This window comes from Centrocercus urophasianus, unplaced genomic scaffold, assembly GCF_019232065.1.
Source record: "Centrocercus urophasianus isolate 14NV4802_14NV808 unplaced genomic scaffold, USGS_Curo_1.0 seq_498, whole genome shotgun sequence".
In the NCBI taxonomy this organism is placed as follows: Eukaryota; Metazoa; Chordata; class Aves; order Galliformes; family Phasianidae; genus Centrocercus; species Centrocercus urophasianus.
Window position 1 is genome coordinate 1 of NW_024885086.1, and position 17364 is coordinate 17364.

Consider the following 17364-nt stretch of genomic DNA (forward strand, 5'->3'; position numbering starts at 1 on the left):
GCCCGCTTGCCGCCGGCCGCCTCGCCGGGAGCGGCCCGCCGCCGCCGCCCGCCGCCCCGAGGCCGGCCGGGCCGCTCCCCCGAGGGCAGCGGGGGCGGCTCCTCCGGGGCCCGGGATACGGCGCGCACCGCAGCGACCTGCGCAGCCATTTCACAGTCTCCCTCACACACATTTAAATGGCCCGAGCGCCAGCCGGCACTGCGCAGGCGTCGCGCGGCGCCCCTTGGGAGTTGTAGTTTGCGGCGGAGCGCCGGGAAGTGTAGTCCGCCCGCGGGCGCATGCGTGGGAGCCGGCACGACGGTAGTAGGCGGTGGCGGGGCGGCCGTGCGTCACGTGACGGGGTCACGTGCCCGCCGCTGCGTTAGTGGGTGCAGCGGGCGGCGCGTGGAGGGCGGGAAGGCGGCGGTCCCTCAGAGGCGCTCTTGCGGTGTTGCGTGCGCGGGTGAATTCCCGGCCCATAAATAAACTTTATTTATTTACACAGCATTTGTCACACATCATAAAATACTTCCTAGATTAAATAAGCCATTCCCGAATTTGGATATGGCTTTCAGAGTTTCCCGCGTCGTAAAAATATTAAATACAAACGGGTGTCAGTTGTGGGCGCTGGGATCGCTGTGTGGGTTTTCGTATAGTGAGGGCTGCAGTTTCCACAGTCCTGCAGTATCTTTGTTAACCAAAAAACAGGAAAAATAATCTGATTCATATGAGAAAAAAGACCATTAAATGTGAGGGGGAAAATATAGTTTGAGATACTAATTCCCTTTCAGTTCAAGTGATGGAAACACAGAAGGAAACAGTGACACGGCGTCTGCAGGTCTCAGCTCCTTGTGGTGGTTCGGTCCCTCCTTGGACCTCTGTACCATTCAGCAGCGCTCACTGGAATCACTCACAGTTTTCTTTCAGAAAGCTCAAATCTACCGTTCTGAAGTAAACATCCCAAAACGCAACAAAAATTGATGACTCTTTAGGATGAAATATCCGTTCCTGGGTTTGATGTCCACCCCGTTGTGATTTAACTGAAAGCGATCAGCTGCTGGTAGTTACGCGTGCTCCTGTACTTCAGATCTTCAGCTGAAGAACGTGCGAGTAGTGCCTCATCTGCAGATATCATGCGACACGTTTTGTGTGTTCACGTTGATGGAAACCTTCCTGAAGTGAGCACTCGTGGAGTATCAGAAGGTATTCACACCTCTGTGACACCAAATCTACGAGGTTTACCTAAATGTTCCATGCTGGTGGTGGGTTTCTTGATCCTTTCGGTTTTGAAAATCGACTCGCAAAGGCTAGGAAAAATAAAATAAAATAAAATGCAACAAATGTAGCATCTTACAGATACGGACCATGTAATTTCCTCAAGTAACGGGGTTTTTCACAACACTTGTAATTTAAATTCTCCCAGAATCTAAGACGTCGTTTACTTGAAGCAACAGCCTGCATTCCGCTGGTGCAAAAACTACAAATACAGTCTGACACTGTAGTTAGCAACAAATCCTCCCGCTACGACATGAATACATACCGAAATTAAAGAAAGAGCTCAGATGATTTGAAGGTGCAGATTCTGATGGTTTTGTCAGTGAAGATGCAGTACAGACGCCTGGAAACACAAAATTGTACTGACACAGTTAGTGACCATCGTAACCCCCTGATGAACTGGGTTTTCACAGCCCTACAGGAGAGCACACTGCCACACATACAGCTGCAGTCCACACAAAGCACTCTCTGCGTTAACGCTGCTCAAATGCTGCACATTTTTTAAGACATTATTCTGTAGAGTTATAGAATCACAGAATGGTTGGGTTGGAAGGGACCTCGAGGATCACGAAGCTCCAACCCTGCTGCCACAAGCAGGGCTGCCAACCTCCACTCCATTGCACTCCTCCACACAACCTCCATTGCTCAGAGCCCCATCCAACTGGCCTTGAACACCTCCAGGGATGGACGAGGCATCACAGCCTCTCTGGGCAGCTGTTCCAGCACCTCACTGCTCTCATAGGAAAGAACTTCCCCCTGACATCCAACCTCAATCTTCCCTCCCTCAACTTCAAACCATTCCCCCTTGTCCTGCTGTTATCTCCCCTTGTAAAGGGTTGAATTATTTGCTCATAGTAGGGAGTGAATGCGCTACTGCAGTGCAGTCTGTTGGAAAAACGTTTGCTCAGCAGTGCTTTGAACAGTATTTGGCAGTCCTGTTTTCAAGATAAACTTTTTAAGTTTAGATCAAAGGGAACTTCATGAGAAAATCCTCATTTATGCTCCAGATAGGTGAGGCAGAATCCAGAATGGGGCTCAGGTCAATCGCATTCCCCACAGTTCTGCTCTCTGTCACGTTGAGAGCATTTGGTGGAATGATAAAATCATTGAGGTTATTCTGAATGACTTACTTTTTCTCACGTTTTTGAATATTTTCAAACTCTGCAAAAAGAAAAAAAAGCTTTGTTTAAAAAAAAAAAAAAAGTAGCAAGTTTACTGTTTTCCTCAAATGCTTTGCTGCTCAACCATAACATCCCAAAGTACAATTTCATATGAGGATAATTAACTGGAGCCATGGTGATGAACAGAACCCGTCCTACATGGGAATTGAGACTCCACTCAAGCAATTTTTTTCCAGAAGAACTGGTGCTTATGAATGCTGAGACAGAGCCATTCACAGCCCTGAATGTGTGGCTCTGTTCCTTTTGGACATAGGTTGTGTCTACAATTCTACAGCACAGCATTATTATTAGACTTGTTTCCTTGCTTTAAACTGAGGAGTGCTCTCAAAGCATGCTGCTTTTAGATTAGGAGTCAGAAAGCAACAGTAGCTGTTGCTAGAAAAGCCTCTTCTCACCATCTCCTTCACCTGTAGCTTTTGTGCAGGTGCTTCTGGTTTGTTTGTTTGTTTACCTTGCTTCTCCTGAAGCATTTCACAGGCTCTTTTGATGATGTTTCAGAAGCTCCATTACTCAAGTCCCAAGAACTAGCTGTAGAACTTCTTCCAGGAAGCTGCAAACCTGGGAACATACAGCAGAACACTTTCTGTGGTCATTCATGAATCCTCTCTCTTCTTTTCTCAGTGCTTTGTTGCTGCTTTTTGATTTCTCTAACGCAGCAGCTGCAGAAATTCCCAACAGGGAATTGCTTCCTTTGTATCTGCTTACCTCTCCTACAGTTCAGTCCGTTGGTAATATTTGGAACAAATGGGCCACTGTTATTACAGGGTGAGATGCAAGTATGAATCTCAGTAAAATGCTGGGAAAATAAATCACTTACTTTCTCCATCAGCGAGAACAAACGACTCCGGGGTTCTTTCAGGAAGTGGGGGAGGAGAGCTGGAGCGATCCTGGTTTGTCTCTGAGAAAGCAAAGGCAGGAGGGTTGTGTACCTGCTTTGAAAATGCATGTATCTGTTCACTGCGACTGCAGAACTCTATCCTGTGTATCTCCATTGTGTCAAAGGAAACACAAAACATGCAGTAAGAGGACGTGATGACCCTTAGCCTGAGGAGGCTGCAAGGGACGTCATCATGAAATACAGCCCGTGATGCAGGGGCTGATGAGGAAATTCAAAACTACGAGTTCATCTGGCTGCAGAACTGTTTAGATCTGTTTTATTGCAGAAAATTTCTGTTGGACAGAGCGTTGTTCCTAGTGACATTTACTAAATCTGGCATAATTTGAAGCAGGTTCTATTAAAAATAGACCTTGTACCCAATGATTGTTACTCCAGCATAAAACTTGTACCTGAGTGTGGGCTCCGAAGCTTTAAACTCTGGAAATGAAAAACAAGGATAGCATATAAGGAAATTGACACAGTGACAGCGCTGGAGAAGAGATAAAACTGCACTTATTTACCTTACTTGGTCTCAGTCTCATTGAGTCATTAAACGTCACTGAGGGAGACACACTACTCTGCTCCAAGGAGGTTCCAGTATTTTCATGTTTAGGTGGAAACTGAAAATCTGAGGTGGCCAGGGGAAGTTCTGCTGGAGACAAAACAAGGTGACATTTCTTATCCCAGGCAGATGGAGCAAAGGCACTGCTCTGATCCCCCAGAAGCTGAGAAGTGCCCTCAGGGCAGATGTCAGTCCCTGCACTGCTAAATGCACTTACCTGATTCACTGGCCACAATAAAGGACTCAGGAGTTCGCTCTGGCAGGGGTGGAGGATCATCATCATCTGTCTGGGGCAGGATGTCTAATGGAGGAAATGTGGGCAGGTTACTGCATGGCACCACAGAACTGCAGACCTGTGCAGAGGCTGCTCCACCCAGCTGACCACCAGAGATCATCATAAACCTCTCTGAGCTGTACCTAAAATCCAAATAGTACTCAGCTCCTCTCACCTGCTGCTGGATGTGTGCCCCAGGTGCCCTCCCAGCAGCTCTGACAAAGAGCTCTATGGCACAGGGTGTTACTGCATGCCCCCTCACTCACAGTCCCTCAGTGCGCAGCACCACTGCTGCTTGATTGCACTGCCGCTCCTTTAAGTTCCCCAGCGCCTCTGGCATTTGAATAGTGAGAAGACTTGTGCACCAAATCCTGAAGTAAGGTGGGATGAAACCTCGTGAGGCCCTCCCCAGGCACTGCCAGATGCTGAAGGACTGCTCTCATCACCCACAGCACTTACTCGGTGAGGATGTCCTCCCAGTGCTTGGCTGGGCAGCGTGGTGGGATGCAGGCCAGAGCAGTGGGGCGGTAGGCACTGTGCAAGGAGGGCCCAGTGCATCCTGCCCAACAGGTGGCTCTGGGGATGGCAGCTCTTCTGGGGAGAGTGAAGAGAAGTAGGGGTCTTCTGCTGAACAACAGTAAGGGTAAGGACACTGCCTGCAGTTCCTGTGGCCAGGGGGACCGTCTGCTATTTGGCTTGAGTGGTTCAGCTCAGCAGGGGAAAAGGAAAGTACATCCTGCTCCTTCACCTGGAAGCCTGAACAGCAGGCATTTGGTGACTGAGAATTCGAAGTGGGTTTTGCATTCCCTCCATCACAAGCCCAGACTTCTCTTTGCTGTGCCAGCACAAAAGGTATCGATGTGGTCCGTGCCAGAGGTACTTTGCCATGGGCCCCTTTCCTGCCTGTTCCCTGCAGCTCCAGGTCCAGCAGCAGCTGCTCAGAGGACCTGCTGCTGAACTGCAAACTGCGGTGCTTCTGCAGGGCTTCTCCTGCACCCCACATCTTGACAGCAGCTGCGTGTCTGGTGCCGCTAACATTCAGAGTGCCGACAGAGACCGCTGGTCTGATGGAAGGGCCTGTGTCCCCAGAGCTGCCCCGTGCTGCTGTGGCAGACAGGGATGTCAGTGGCGCTTCGTTTTGTACCAGTGGAGGAAGGTGTTGGTGCTCATCGTGGTCCTCTCGTCCCGAGCTGCAACAAAGCAAGGCAGCACGATGTCAGAGGTGTCGAGCACTCAGGAACCTTTAGGCTATTAACAAGGCCCCAGAGCATTGCTTGTAAGGGCAGATCTGTCCTCTGGGAGCACTGAGCCTGCCTGGTTCAGCATGGAGTGACAGGGAAGCCCTGTTTGGCCACCATTAAATGATGAACACAGGAGGACCCTGTATGCAATCTTAGTGGTGTATTCCAATCTTGATGATTCTATGATTCCACAAAATAAACACGAGAAGTGCATCTTCCTGAAATAATAGGGGTAATAGAAAATACGAGGGACACTTGGGTGGTGACCTTACCAGGTTAGCAAACTACTCAGAGAATAAATATCTTCCACAGGGCTCAGCAGTGGCTTGGGTTCAGGGTGCCTTGTTAGAACCTGATGAAAGAAAGCAAGAGAGTGAAGAAAAAGAATACAAAGAGCACAAAAATGCAATTTCAGGAGACAGAATTTCTGCCAACTACTTTTAATGATTAAATGGAGTTTGGGAATGACGAACACCAGAACGAAAACACCAATTTGGCACTGAATATTGAGGGCAGATCATCCTGAACAGCTCTTCCTGTCCGCACCTTTCTGAGATGAGAGTGCCAAGGGCCAGACAATGATCCAGCTGTGTCAAACAGCTGCAGAATTGCCTGAGCTCTGCTTAAGACCCTCAGCGCCATTCAGCCATGCTGTGCAGGTGCTGATTTCATCTGTGATGCTTTGGCATGTGACTGTCACCCGTGCTCCGTGAGGTGCTTTCAGAAGGCACTGAGCTTCAGGCAGGCGGGAGCTTTGGCCAACATCTCCAAAGCCACATCCAGACTTGCACCATTCTCTGCATTTTGTGTCAATCTAGCCCTGCATCTCCTTTGCTTACTGACCATCACTACACACGCAGAAGGCGCTTTCCAGCAATTCTCCCACTCAGCTCTGGTGAATACTATGGGAAAATTGAGATGTGAATCCCATCGTGAGATCCCGATCCACATGCTTTAGACAGCACCTTTGGCAATATAAGCTTACTTAAGAGTGGCAATTCTTAACTTCTTCATTTCTACAAGACTGCAAACAGCTACAGCGTCAAGGTAATGCTTGTGCTGCATTACCAGACAGAGAATTAGGAGAAGCTGTTGGTGTTTGGGCTGTTCCTGTTTACAGAACTCCATACCAGGAGCATGTTCTCCCTCAGAGGTGCATGAGATTTGAAATACTTTGGCATGGCTCTTCACAAGATGAAATGGCAGGTAAAGAAACAGGGGCCGCATAAGTGCTTCGATAGGTTGGAGGCTTCTGTTACAATGTAATTATGAATAAATAGGGCAAAATGTGGCTTATTTATCTTATACATTCTGCAGTAGGAATCACGATCAAACCTGGTGTGCCTCAGGCTGCAAGAGGCTGTGCATTTGTTGTGGTGACTTTTCCTGTAGAGAAGCAGAATCTTCCTGGGCATCCAGTGCTTCAATCTGCCTTTTGAAGAGCTCAATGACAGCATTGTAAACCAGCTTGTACTGCTCCTGCATTCAACAAATGAAAGAGATGTGAAAGCCAGCACCTGCAGTACGTGTCACCAGTGGTCACCTATCACCCAAATCAAACATCAGCCCCTGTGAGAAGCTGCCACTTTGTGGTCTGGTGGCAGGACAAGTTCTCAGAAGAAGTAGAAGCTGCAGTTTCCACAGGGTTGAGACCAAAGCATTTGTTGTTTTTTTTGTCAGCTGCGCCCAGCGCTGTTCTGCACCGAGCTTCCTCTTCAATCGGCCTCACTTGAGAAGAGTTTCCACTTTGTTTCCCGGATGGTCACTTGTTTCATAGCATAAGCATTCAAAAAATGTCTCTGCAAGCACCAAACTATCCCAGCTGTCTACAGAGAAGTGGTCAGAAATTCATTTCTGCAAAATCATTCTTCCGCTCAGAAAATGGACCTTACAGAACAACTGCACACCCCCTCCCAGCCCTACAGCCTTTCTGTGCTTCCTTGCTGTGAGTCCTCCTGGGTGGTATTGAGGTTTCAGTTCTGTGTGTGGACAGAACTTCCTGGGCATACCTTGGTCTGCACTATCGAAGGCCTTTGTGTGCGCATCTCCTGGATCAGACTGAATATACTGAAGTTCACTGGAACAATCTTGCAAGAAAGAGAAATCATTAAGACTTTAAAATGAGAGCAGGTCTGATACTGAAGTGTGGAGAGACAAATAGTAGTAAACTTGTATTGAAGATTGAAGGCCAGTGCCAAGCCAAGCCCTGCAAGCTGAAGTCCAAGCCAAGAGCAGCGGTAGCAGGAAGGTCTCCAACCTGCCTGTACAGCTGCACTGCAGTGCTGCTGTTTGCACCAGGCTGCAGAGGGAAGAGAGTGCAGCAACAACAACGGGCAGCACACGGGTGGTGAGTACACGTGGGGGGATGACACCTACCCCATCCTTCAGCAGCTTCCAGGTGTAGTCAATGGCACAAACAACTCCTGTTCTCCCACAGCCAGCACTGCAATGAGAGTCACAGAAGGGTTGCTCGCAGAGATCAGAGTTGGGCAGGCTGTATTATCCAACAAGGGTATTAAGAAAAGCTGGCAGCCTTGCATCCCACGCCACAGACAGCACAGCCCACAGACTGCAGCACCCATCCCTGTGGGGAAGCCAGGCAGGCGCGGGGCACAGCCTGCCCTGCGCACACTCACCTGCAGTGGATGCAGATGGGGATGCTGTCATCTGGCTGGTAGCAGCGAACCTCGCCAATGAGCTCCAGAATGGGGTCAATGGAAGAGGGAATGTCGTGGTCAGGCCAGTTCTGGTAGTGGAATTGGTGGATGGTGCGCGCTGCCTGCAGGAGGAGAGAACAGCTGGCAGGACACCGAGTGGCCATCAGCACAGCGGGGCGAGCTGGTGTGCTGAGCCACCTCTAATTCTGTGCTCTATTGACGAGCAGAGGCTGCAAGCTGCAAGTGCAATTTGTAGCTGCTCTTGCTCCAAGGGACACCTTGCCACCTTATGGGGTTCTCCATACTGCCTTTTAGCCTGGCTTACCCATGATCCAATTTGTTACAACTGTCAAACAGTTTCAGACATCAAAGTTTGAATTAATTGTTTTTTTAGTCTCATAATTCCTTCAGTCTCATAATTCCTTCAGCTACTGCTGAATCTAAACCCCCACGCCCAGGAGCATAGAACTTTCTGCAAAGTGCAATGTATTTTAATATTATTTCTATAATTAAGCCACCCAAGATGCTTTTCCTGCCTTGACTTTCCTACTTACTTCATTCAGGGTCACTTTTAAAGTCCTGATCACGTATTCGTTTTTCTTCTCTTCAGCTTCCTGCAGAACAATAAGTAGAGTCACATTTTCTGCAGATGGCAGCAGTTTGCAGTGCAGGTGCTGTGTGTGGTGTGAAGGTGCTTTACTCACACAGGTAACGGAAAAGGGGCCGCACTGCAGGGAGGGGTCGCCCACCTCTGCCCAGTACCGCTCACATTTTTTCTGTTGCAAGAAGCAAATGTCTGGTTATTCATTGCTGCCCACACGAAGCACCTCCCATCTCTTTGCCCGGCAGGTGCAGCAGGCTGTGCTGTTGCTGCTGCTGCTGACCAACCTCTGCCCGCCCCATCGCTGGAATCCTCAGGCAGGAGCTAGGCTTGTTTCCCTGCCAGCGAGGCTGGTTGCATTACTGGAGATGGTTTGAGGATTTGCCACAGGAGACTCAAGGAACCATTTGTATCAAATGGAAACTTGCTGTCCCCAGTGAGATTTAATATAAACCTTGTTCTGGCCCCGCTGCAACACAACCAACTCAGTATGTTACTCACCTTTCCCATTTCAAACTCCATGCAGGCCATGACCACGATCTGCAGAAAGAAGGTTTGTTAGAAGAGTTTTTTTTTTTATCCAGGCAGAGAAATCAGTCCCATTGTCTGGGGCTGCTCATTAGCCACAAAGGAGGTATTTGGACTGCCACCCCCAGTGTCAGACAAAGCAAACTCAGGACACCACCCACAGCTCCAGACCTTCCCAGCACAGAGCTGGATGCAGCAGGAGGGCAGCAGGAGCAGCAACATCCCAGCTCACAGGAAGGACACGGGTCATGCAGAGCACCTGAGTGCTGCCCTGGTGCTATCACCGTGTCTTCAGTCACAAAGGAGTTCTAGTTGCTTTTAAAGACAACTTTTAATACAATAAAACAAACAAACATGAATCCGCATCTTACCAGGACTTCATACTCCCAAATCATCCTCCAAAAGTCAGTGACAGTGGTGGGGAGAGGACCCTGGGTTGCAATATATGCTCTCGGCCCATAGACTCCCTGTTTAAATCGGACATGAAGATACATTTGCACAGCTCACCAACAGAAATAAAAATCATCTCTTTCCGAATCCTACTTCTACCCTATGAGGTCAAAAAGGGGGGCTTCTATACAGTTACATTTTAGGCGCCTAAATTAAGTGAAGCAATCAGAAGCCAAGCTGTGAAGATGTCCCAAAGGCAGAGCCAGAGCCAGGAGGCTGGGCTGGAAGCAACATCTGTCCTAGCACCCAGAGCTGCCAGAGGAGCCTGCAGTGACTTTCCTGCTGCTCACTGTGGAGCTGAGCAGAGCTGCTCAGCTTCCGGCCATCAGCACCCTGGTTTCGGGCAGGCCAGCCTGGCCACAGGCAGTTTTGTGCTGTCCCCCAGCCTGACAGGAAGCGGGGGCTGCAAGCCGCAAGCTTCTAACGCAGTAGGTGTGTGGTGCTGGGCCTGGTGCCTCTGTGCTGCTCCTGAAGGGCTCATCGTGCAGAACCTCTGCATCTTTTGGCCTCATTGCACAGCATGGCAGCTACCGACCGCATCGTCTGCTTGTAGCCACAGCTACAGGACCTGCTCCTCATGGCATGGGGTGGCCGGGGAGCTCCAGCAGCCTGCAAACACGTTTACACTGTAGAGCACCGTGAAAGAAGCAATACCTTGATGAAGTTGGCATTGATGTAATGAGAATCTGTATCTGATGTGATTAGGGATAGCTCCACTCTGCTGTGGTCATCTGCAGGCACAAAAGCAGGAGAAGTAGCAGCAGTGTTAATGCAAGTCTCCTGTGGCACTGAGCCCCTCCGGCTCTAGCACAGCATAGAAGGGAAGGCTGAACAGTAACACTTGCAATTTCCAACCTACAGGGCAAGATGTCTTTGTATCTGTTCTTCTTGATGTTCTCTGGGCACTCAGCTGTGGCTGTAGGGTAGATCTTATCCGACCTATATTTTGTTGACTGCCTTTTCAGCTTCTGCGGTAAAAGAATGGAAGAAGTTACAGCAAATGTGCAAATGTACAGCACTACTAGATAGCACGTGTGAAGGTCTCTGGGGGTCGGGCTCACCACCACAAAGCAAAATTTACACAATTAGTTCTTTCTGGAGAGGCTTTTCTCAAAGTACTCAGACCAAGAATAGAAGCAGAAGCCACCTAAGAGACCCAGAGTGGAAAATGTGTATGAGGCCAAGGGAGGTGGGGGCATGTGGGCTTCTGAAGGGAGGGGATGCATTCATACAGCACATAAAGCATCACCCTCACAAGTGAGTGTAGTATAGAAAGCATCGGGAGGAGTAACAGTATGAAACTACCTCCAACAAACGACATCAGAAAAGACAGATGAAGTAATTGACTCTTCTCACTTTGGTAAAAATGTTCTTATTTGCAGTTGCAAACAGCAATGCACAAGCAATTAAAGAGGCACAAGAAATCAGAGTGAAGCAGTTGTATACAGTGATGAGAGAGAAAGGAGGAGAAGGATTCCTAGGAGAGGCTCTGAGAGATGTGAATCTCTGATCTCTTTCACTGCCAGTACAAAGCTTATGCACTCCTGGAGAGTTCGAGCGTATTTTCGCTTATTAAGTGTAGAATTTAATTTCCTTGATATCAGCCTGTAAATAACACACACCGTTCATTGCCACTGGCTTTGAAAGCACCATTCTTGTATTCTTTCTTGCCATCAAGTGATAGCTGCAATTTAAAAGAAAAGACCATTTCTGTAGCTGGTATCTCTGCAGTCTGACACTGAAGGCCCTTCCAAGCACGTAGAGCAATGCCTTCAGAGAACTTCTCTCCAACGTCATCACTGGGGTCCACAGAAGCAGATTTACAAAAGAAAATCCTCAGCACTCTGTGCCTTTGTGAAAGAATGATGCAAAAGGGCTGAAGAGAAGCAGGAAAGGACTGCTGACACACCTGAGCTGTGAGGTGGTGGAGCATCTCGTGCCTTGCACACACTTCACGGTCACCCACGTGAGTTATAGCAGGAAGTGGAAACAATGGTTCAGCTTCACTGCTCACAGGAAAAACATACTGGTCCTGGGGTCACCGAGCCAAAATAGCTCTGTGGTCAAATGGGTGGAGGAGATGGCTGTGCTGTGCTGCTGGTGTGTGCTGGAGCATTCGGAGGGTCCAGAGGAGCCACAGAGATGATCAGGGGGCTGCAGCACCTCCCCAAAAAGACAGGCTGAGGGAGCTGGGCTTGTTCAGCCTGGAGAAAAGAAGGCTGTGGGGTGACCTCATTGCAGCCTGCAGTACCTAAAGGGAGCCTACAAACAGGAGGGGAGTCAACTCTTGGAAAGGGGAGATGACAGCAGGACAAGGGGAAATGGTTTGAAGTTGAGGGAGGGAAGATTGAGGTTGGATGTCAGGGGGAAGTTCTTTGCTATGAGAGCGGTGAGGTGCTGGAACAGCTGCCCAGAGAGGCTGTGATGCCCCGTGCATCCCTGGAGGTGTTCAAGGCCAGGTTGGATGGGGCCCTGGGCAGCCTGGGCTGGTATGAAATGTGGAGGTTGGTGGCCCTGCGTGTGGCAGGGGTTGGAGCTTCGTGATCCTCGAGGTCCCTTCCAACCCTGGTCATTCCGTGATTCTGTGAGGCAACGTGCTCCAATGGCAGCACATGGGCAGGAATGGCAGTAGGAATCCAAAGCTTCAGGCACTGATCTGGGGGTTCAATAAGCAACCTTCCCCAGCATCCCCAACCATCCTTCCATCATAGCCCCCTCTTCCCAGTTTGGATAGCAAGGAATACAGCCACTCAGCATTGGGCCAGTCCTCATGGTTCCAAATCGCTTTATTTCTGTCCCTGCGTGAACTGAGTTAGGACTGCTGGAAAATGACTACATATGAGAAAGCAAGTGGGAGCAGTAGGACTGTATGCACAGAAAACAGAGACTCAAACAGAAAAGCTCTATCATTTCCAGCAATATGACCACAATATGCTCTTGTTCACACAGAGAGGGGAGACAGCAGCACGGATCCAACATTTATCCCAAGTTTGGAACACAGTTCATTCCAATTATCTGTGCTTGCAAAAGTGGCCAACAGCTCAGGGCATTCAGGGAAGATTTCTCCCCAGTCCCAGAGGAAATGCAGCCCTGACCTCTCCTACATGCTGCCGTCAGAACAGAGGCTGCACTGGGCTGCTGGAACCACACACACCAGGCTCACAACCCCTGCTGCCTCGCAGCCCTGCCCCAGCCCAGCAAGGGGGAAAATCCAGCAGCCTGTGACAGTGCTTTGTTCCATGGAACAACCGACTGTTACTGCAGGCTCAGATTAATCACTTCCCTCCAGCCCAGACAGCTGGAAGTAGAGCACTAAGCTTTTCCCAAGTGTTTGAAGTGAAGATTTCACTGGCGCATCAGAGCAGGGCTGGATCTCACGGGTTTGATGAGCAGCCCCCAGGCTTGCTGCCTGGCACAGCCCTTGGGGGAGAAGTAGGGGCCAGTGTTTGTCCTGGTATTTGTCTGAGACATCTCAGGCCTTACAGATGCACTAGTTTAGCCCTTCCCTATGTCTTCTGAAGCTGAGCAGTGCTTGGAGCAGTCCAGACTCTCCCACCGACCCACCAGGAGCCATCACCAGCCATCAGCACAGGACTGTGCATTGCCATCTGAGGCTCACCCCTCCCAGCCAAACAACCACAAGGCTGGCAGAGAGCTAGCAGACCTGGATACTGCACAGATTTTCACCAGCCAGATACTGCAGAACGTTGGGGAAGACAAGAGCCATCAGCAATTTCTGCTAGTTTTGCCTTTAAGAAATAAGAAATTTGCTTCCAGGAGGAGGCAGGAGCACTAGCAGATATTAAGGCACATGTACTCATTCCAGATGAATGCCTGAGCCTTCCATGTAACGCAGTACAGTGCTGGAGGCTGCAGAAGCAGTCAGCACAGCCCTCCTGCCTTGGCCAGGGTGCCGTACATCCATGGCACAACCAACCTCAGGTCCACAAGCACCTATCTGAACGCTCATGCCCTGTTCTGCAGGGGGTGTGACTGAGGGGCTTCTAGTGAGAAAAAAAAAGCAAAGAACTTTTTCACGTAGCAACTAGAGCTTCCCAACAGGAGCACACATCACAGATGCAGCCTATTGCAGCAGAGAAGAGGCAGTGAGTGGCACTATCACTGCTGCTCAGCGTGTCCCCACTGCAGCAACAGGGCAAACCGAAACTGTATCCAGACAAGAGAATTCGCTCAGTAGAAAACAGGAAGCACTTGGTAAATTATTTTAAAAAACAAACAGTTTCACTTTGAATGCAAACCATTAGATTACTCTTCTGTCTTTACATTCTTTTTACTCTAGTTAACTCCCACGTCTCTTTTTGCTTTAAAATGCATTCAAAATCTTATTGTCACACGCAAAGTTTCATCTCCCGTCTGTGGAGCGCTGACCGAGCAGATCTCTTTTAAATAAATTCAAACACGGATCTGTACCTTAAAGCAAACTTACCAAAAACTCATCTGCAAATGCTTCTTGGTTGAGCTTCTTGCTCTGGGCTCTTTCCAGGTTCTGCAGCAGGATTTCCCTTTGGTCCATGCTGGAAGAGATGGAGCGAGGCTGGCCTGCCAAGAGCAGGAGCGAACATGTCAAGTGCGAGTCACAGCGGAAAGCACCAGCGCACAGAGCACTCGCTGCAGGCTGTGGTTTACTGACTTCATCATCAGCCTTAAAGGAAATTAGTGCGTAACAGATACCGTGGCCAAACAACAAAACAAAACACAGCTCTGGGCCCTAGTGCCTCCATGTAGAACCACGTGTGCTCGTGTCTGCGTGACAAAGAGGGTCAGGAGCTGGGGGGGGCCAGAGCTGGGTGCCCCACACCTGGGTGCTCCGACTGCTGAGAGCCTCCTGGAGCCTCATGAACACACAACAGTATGGGATCTTTGTCGGGTTGCCTGTCCAAGTCGTGGCATCCCAAACCCACTTTCATGGCCACATTTATGAGAAACGCAAGAAGAAAAACAAATAACAGCAAACATTTATTCCTTTTTATTCGTAGTGATACAGAATTTCTTTACAAATTATGGTTCTTCTAGCAATCTCCTGAAGAAATACAAAAGCAATTGTCCCAGTTAAATCAATGAAAATCCCAGCTTCACATTCTGGAAGGTTGTCTCTCAGTTGTCCAACTTCTCCTGGAAACAAAAAAAAAAACAAAACCAACCCTTGTGTGTATTTTAGAGGAAAGATTTCAGGTGGGTCTGAAGTTGCTGGCAGAACAGGAAAGATGCAGGAAGGCAAGGCACGCTTTGCATCTTCCACTGCGACCTCTCCCAGCCTGACTGCATTGTTCCACCGATAAAACACACCAGGTGGTGTCCATAGAGCTACATGAGCAGGAAAGTGCTTTTTGTATGAATAATCCCCAGTACTTTGATTCCAAACTAATGCAGCAAGCTTAGCTCCCAAGGCACTGTGATAAGGAATTAATTCCTGACGCAGATGGGAAGTTTGATGCTGACTTCAGTAGATCTTCACCAAGGCATTGTGCAAAGCTGTTTGCACAGCTACTTGCAGTGTTAGCTGATGAGTGGGTTTGAGAGCAGACGCCAGGCAGAACAGCACATAGGAAAGCTCAGAGAAACAAAGGAATGGAGCCAGCAATGTTCAGGCACACAGGACCACAAACTTCACATGCTTACCCATCCTCCAAGGGTCTCAATGTAGTTTTTCACTTGAGCATTTTCATTAATTGCTTTTACGAGGTGACCAGGATTGACATTAGCAGCTCCTTTCTTAAGAATATACATCATCAGTTTCACAGAAACAGAGAGAAAAGCTCTCTCATAGACCAGCTCAGGGTTCTGGTCACTCCACCTTTTGCAGAGAGAATCCACAGCAGCCCCAAATTTCTCCATCTGCAAGCATCAAGAGGGCAGTTTGAGCTTCTTCTTTTTAAGAGATAGCGTAATAAGCAAGTCTTGGCTCTCAATCAACATTCAGTTAAATTCTTGTATTTATTTACTGTATTCACAACTGGAGCAGGTGTCCCCCACAGCTTCCTGGTGGTACCCACACAGCACAGGATGCCCAAGGCAGGGCTCTCTCCTTACTATGGCTTGCACAAATGAGAGCAGTGGGAAGCATGTCTGCAGATCTAGGCAAGACAGCTTTAACCAGAGCTGCAGAGAACCTTAAACTAGAACTACAAGCAGAACATGCACCAAAACTGTGCTGGCTCTGACTTCTGGGCAAGCTGAAGCCCTGCTCCCTGGAGCACACTGTCTCCCCTCTTCAGTCTTTCTCTTACACACAGCATTTGCCCCCTCACCAGCCCTAAACTGCATCTTATCTCCTGCAACGACAGGTCAGCCTGTGCAGTGCCAGGTCCTTGGAATCAGCTCCTTTGGAAGAGACAAGGAGAAAAGTTGTGAGAGGTCAGTGATCTGGATAAAGGCAAAGAACCAAGCGGGTCCTGCTGGCAGGCTGCTGGCTGCCACGTCCCTTTTCCTCAGGCATCCCTGCCTCCTACAGCACAAGGTGCATTCCTCCCTAGGCTTTTGCTGTTCTCCAATACAAGAAAAGCTGCAGGCTGGCCTACAAGCAAAGAGCAGCCCAGGGCCAGGCGGGATGAGGTGTCCTTTACCTTCCCCATGAGAACTTCATGAAGAACCTGTGAGGAAACCCTTTCAAAATCCATGTTGCACTGATCGCCGATCTGCCGCAGACGACTGGCAATAATAACGGGGTCAAACCCACTTGGCTCTTCCTCAGACTGCACGGACCCTGAAACAAGGAAAGGAGGGAGCAGGCTGTGGGGTTAGGGTGTAATGCACGGCAAGGCAGAGAAGAGAGGAAGAAGACAGAGCCACAGAGCGATCCAAACTTGGGAAGGTTTTCAAAGGCACACTGCGCGGATTTCAGGCTCATAAAAGCATTAGAACTTCTCAGCTCAGCTTCTTAAAGTGGGGTTATTGCTTTTTTTTTTTTTTTTCCCTCTGTTAAAAAATTTTCCATAAAAATATGCCGAGATAAAAAGGTTTTGGTTTTCTTTGTTCTGAATGTTCAGCCTGAAGGAGATACCCGTCACCGAGAACTTCAGCAGAAGTATTTCCAAGCTTCACAAAGCCATAAGGAACTGAAAACAGGACCTTTCAACAGAGTAATGTGCACCCTGCTCTCCTGCAGCACATCCTGCCCCGCTGCCCAGGCTGGAGCTGCAGGCCCGCAGGGACATCCCACACCTGGGTGCAACCCATCTGCCCCAGAGGAAGGAAACCGGGCGGGGGCTGATGGGGACTTTGCCCCCACGTCCCACCAAGGCAGGCTGCAGCTGTGGTCTCTGTGGGCTTCTGACAGCCCCACCCCACTTTAACTTATCCCCCAGCAGGGACACAACTCGGAGCTCATCACAAGATAAAAAAACCCCAACACCTGGCACCAAGCTGCTCCTCCTGCCTTTACATCTCTCCAGCATCCTCAGCAAGAAGGATCTGCACTGAACTGCAGGCCTCACCTCCTGAGTCTGTCTGCAGGCATCGGAAATCGGCTTCATCCTCGTTTAGGAGATCATCAAATAAGGCTTCCACAACACATGCTGTCTGTTCCTCAAAAGTCCTCATGGCAGCTTTCTCACCCGAAGCTGCTGGCAGACAGGAATGCCTCCCAGCCCTCGGGCTGAGCAGCGCCTCTGAATGCTACCCTCCTTTTCCCGTCCTTCCGGGAGCAGCATGGCTGCAGGCCCCTCCTGAGGGCTGCACAACCTTTGCCCTCAACCATGATTACTCAAACTACAGGCGTG

General features: G+C 49.3%; 2 protein-coding genes across 3 annotated transcripts; both read right to left on the reverse strand.

Moving 5' to 3' along the window:
• Positions 1-422: 422 nt before the first annotated feature.
• PTPN22 (protein tyrosine phosphatase non-receptor type 22) lies at positions 423-14275 on the reverse strand. 2 transcript variants are annotated; one of them, XM_042834880.1, is made up of 22 exons: positions 14073-14275; positions 10485-10593; positions 10280-10356; positions 9547-9642; positions 9149-9187; positions 8751-8822; positions 8601-8660; positions 8026-8168; positions 7766-7832; positions 7399-7476; positions 6725-6868; positions 5662-5741; positions 4608-5338; positions 4092-4175; positions 3834-3964; positions 3723-3750; positions 3253-3333; positions 2887-2993; positions 2385-2415; positions 1520-1597; positions 1222-1286; positions 423-1101 (listed from the first exon to the last, which is right to left on the reverse strand). In XM_042834880.1, the coding sequence occupies exons 1-21, from the start codon at positions 14157-14159 to the stop codon at positions 1222-1224; spliced, it is 2388 nt and encodes a 795-aa protein (XP_042690814.1). In that variant the 5' UTR covers positions 14160-14275; the 3' UTR covers positions 423-1101. The 2 variants fall into 2 exon arrangements, with proteins under 2 accessions (XP_042690814.1, XP_042690815.1); XM_042834881.1 differs by having other exon boundaries at positions 423-1286; positions 3834-3961; positions 14073-14274.
• Positions 14276-14589: 314 nt separating this feature from the next.
• On the reverse strand, positions 14590-17319 carry BCL2L15 (BCL2 like 15). The gene is made up of 4 exons (XM_042834877.1): positions 17080-17319; positions 16210-16349; positions 15266-15481; positions 14590-14758 (listed from the first exon to the last, which is right to left on the reverse strand). Exons 1-4 carry the CDS (start codon positions 17183-17185, stop codon positions 14741-14743), a joined length of 480 nt encoding a protein of 159 aa, XP_042690811.1. The 5' UTR covers positions 17186-17319; the 3' UTR covers positions 14590-14740.
• Between the last annotated feature and the right edge of the window lie 45 nt (positions 17320-17364).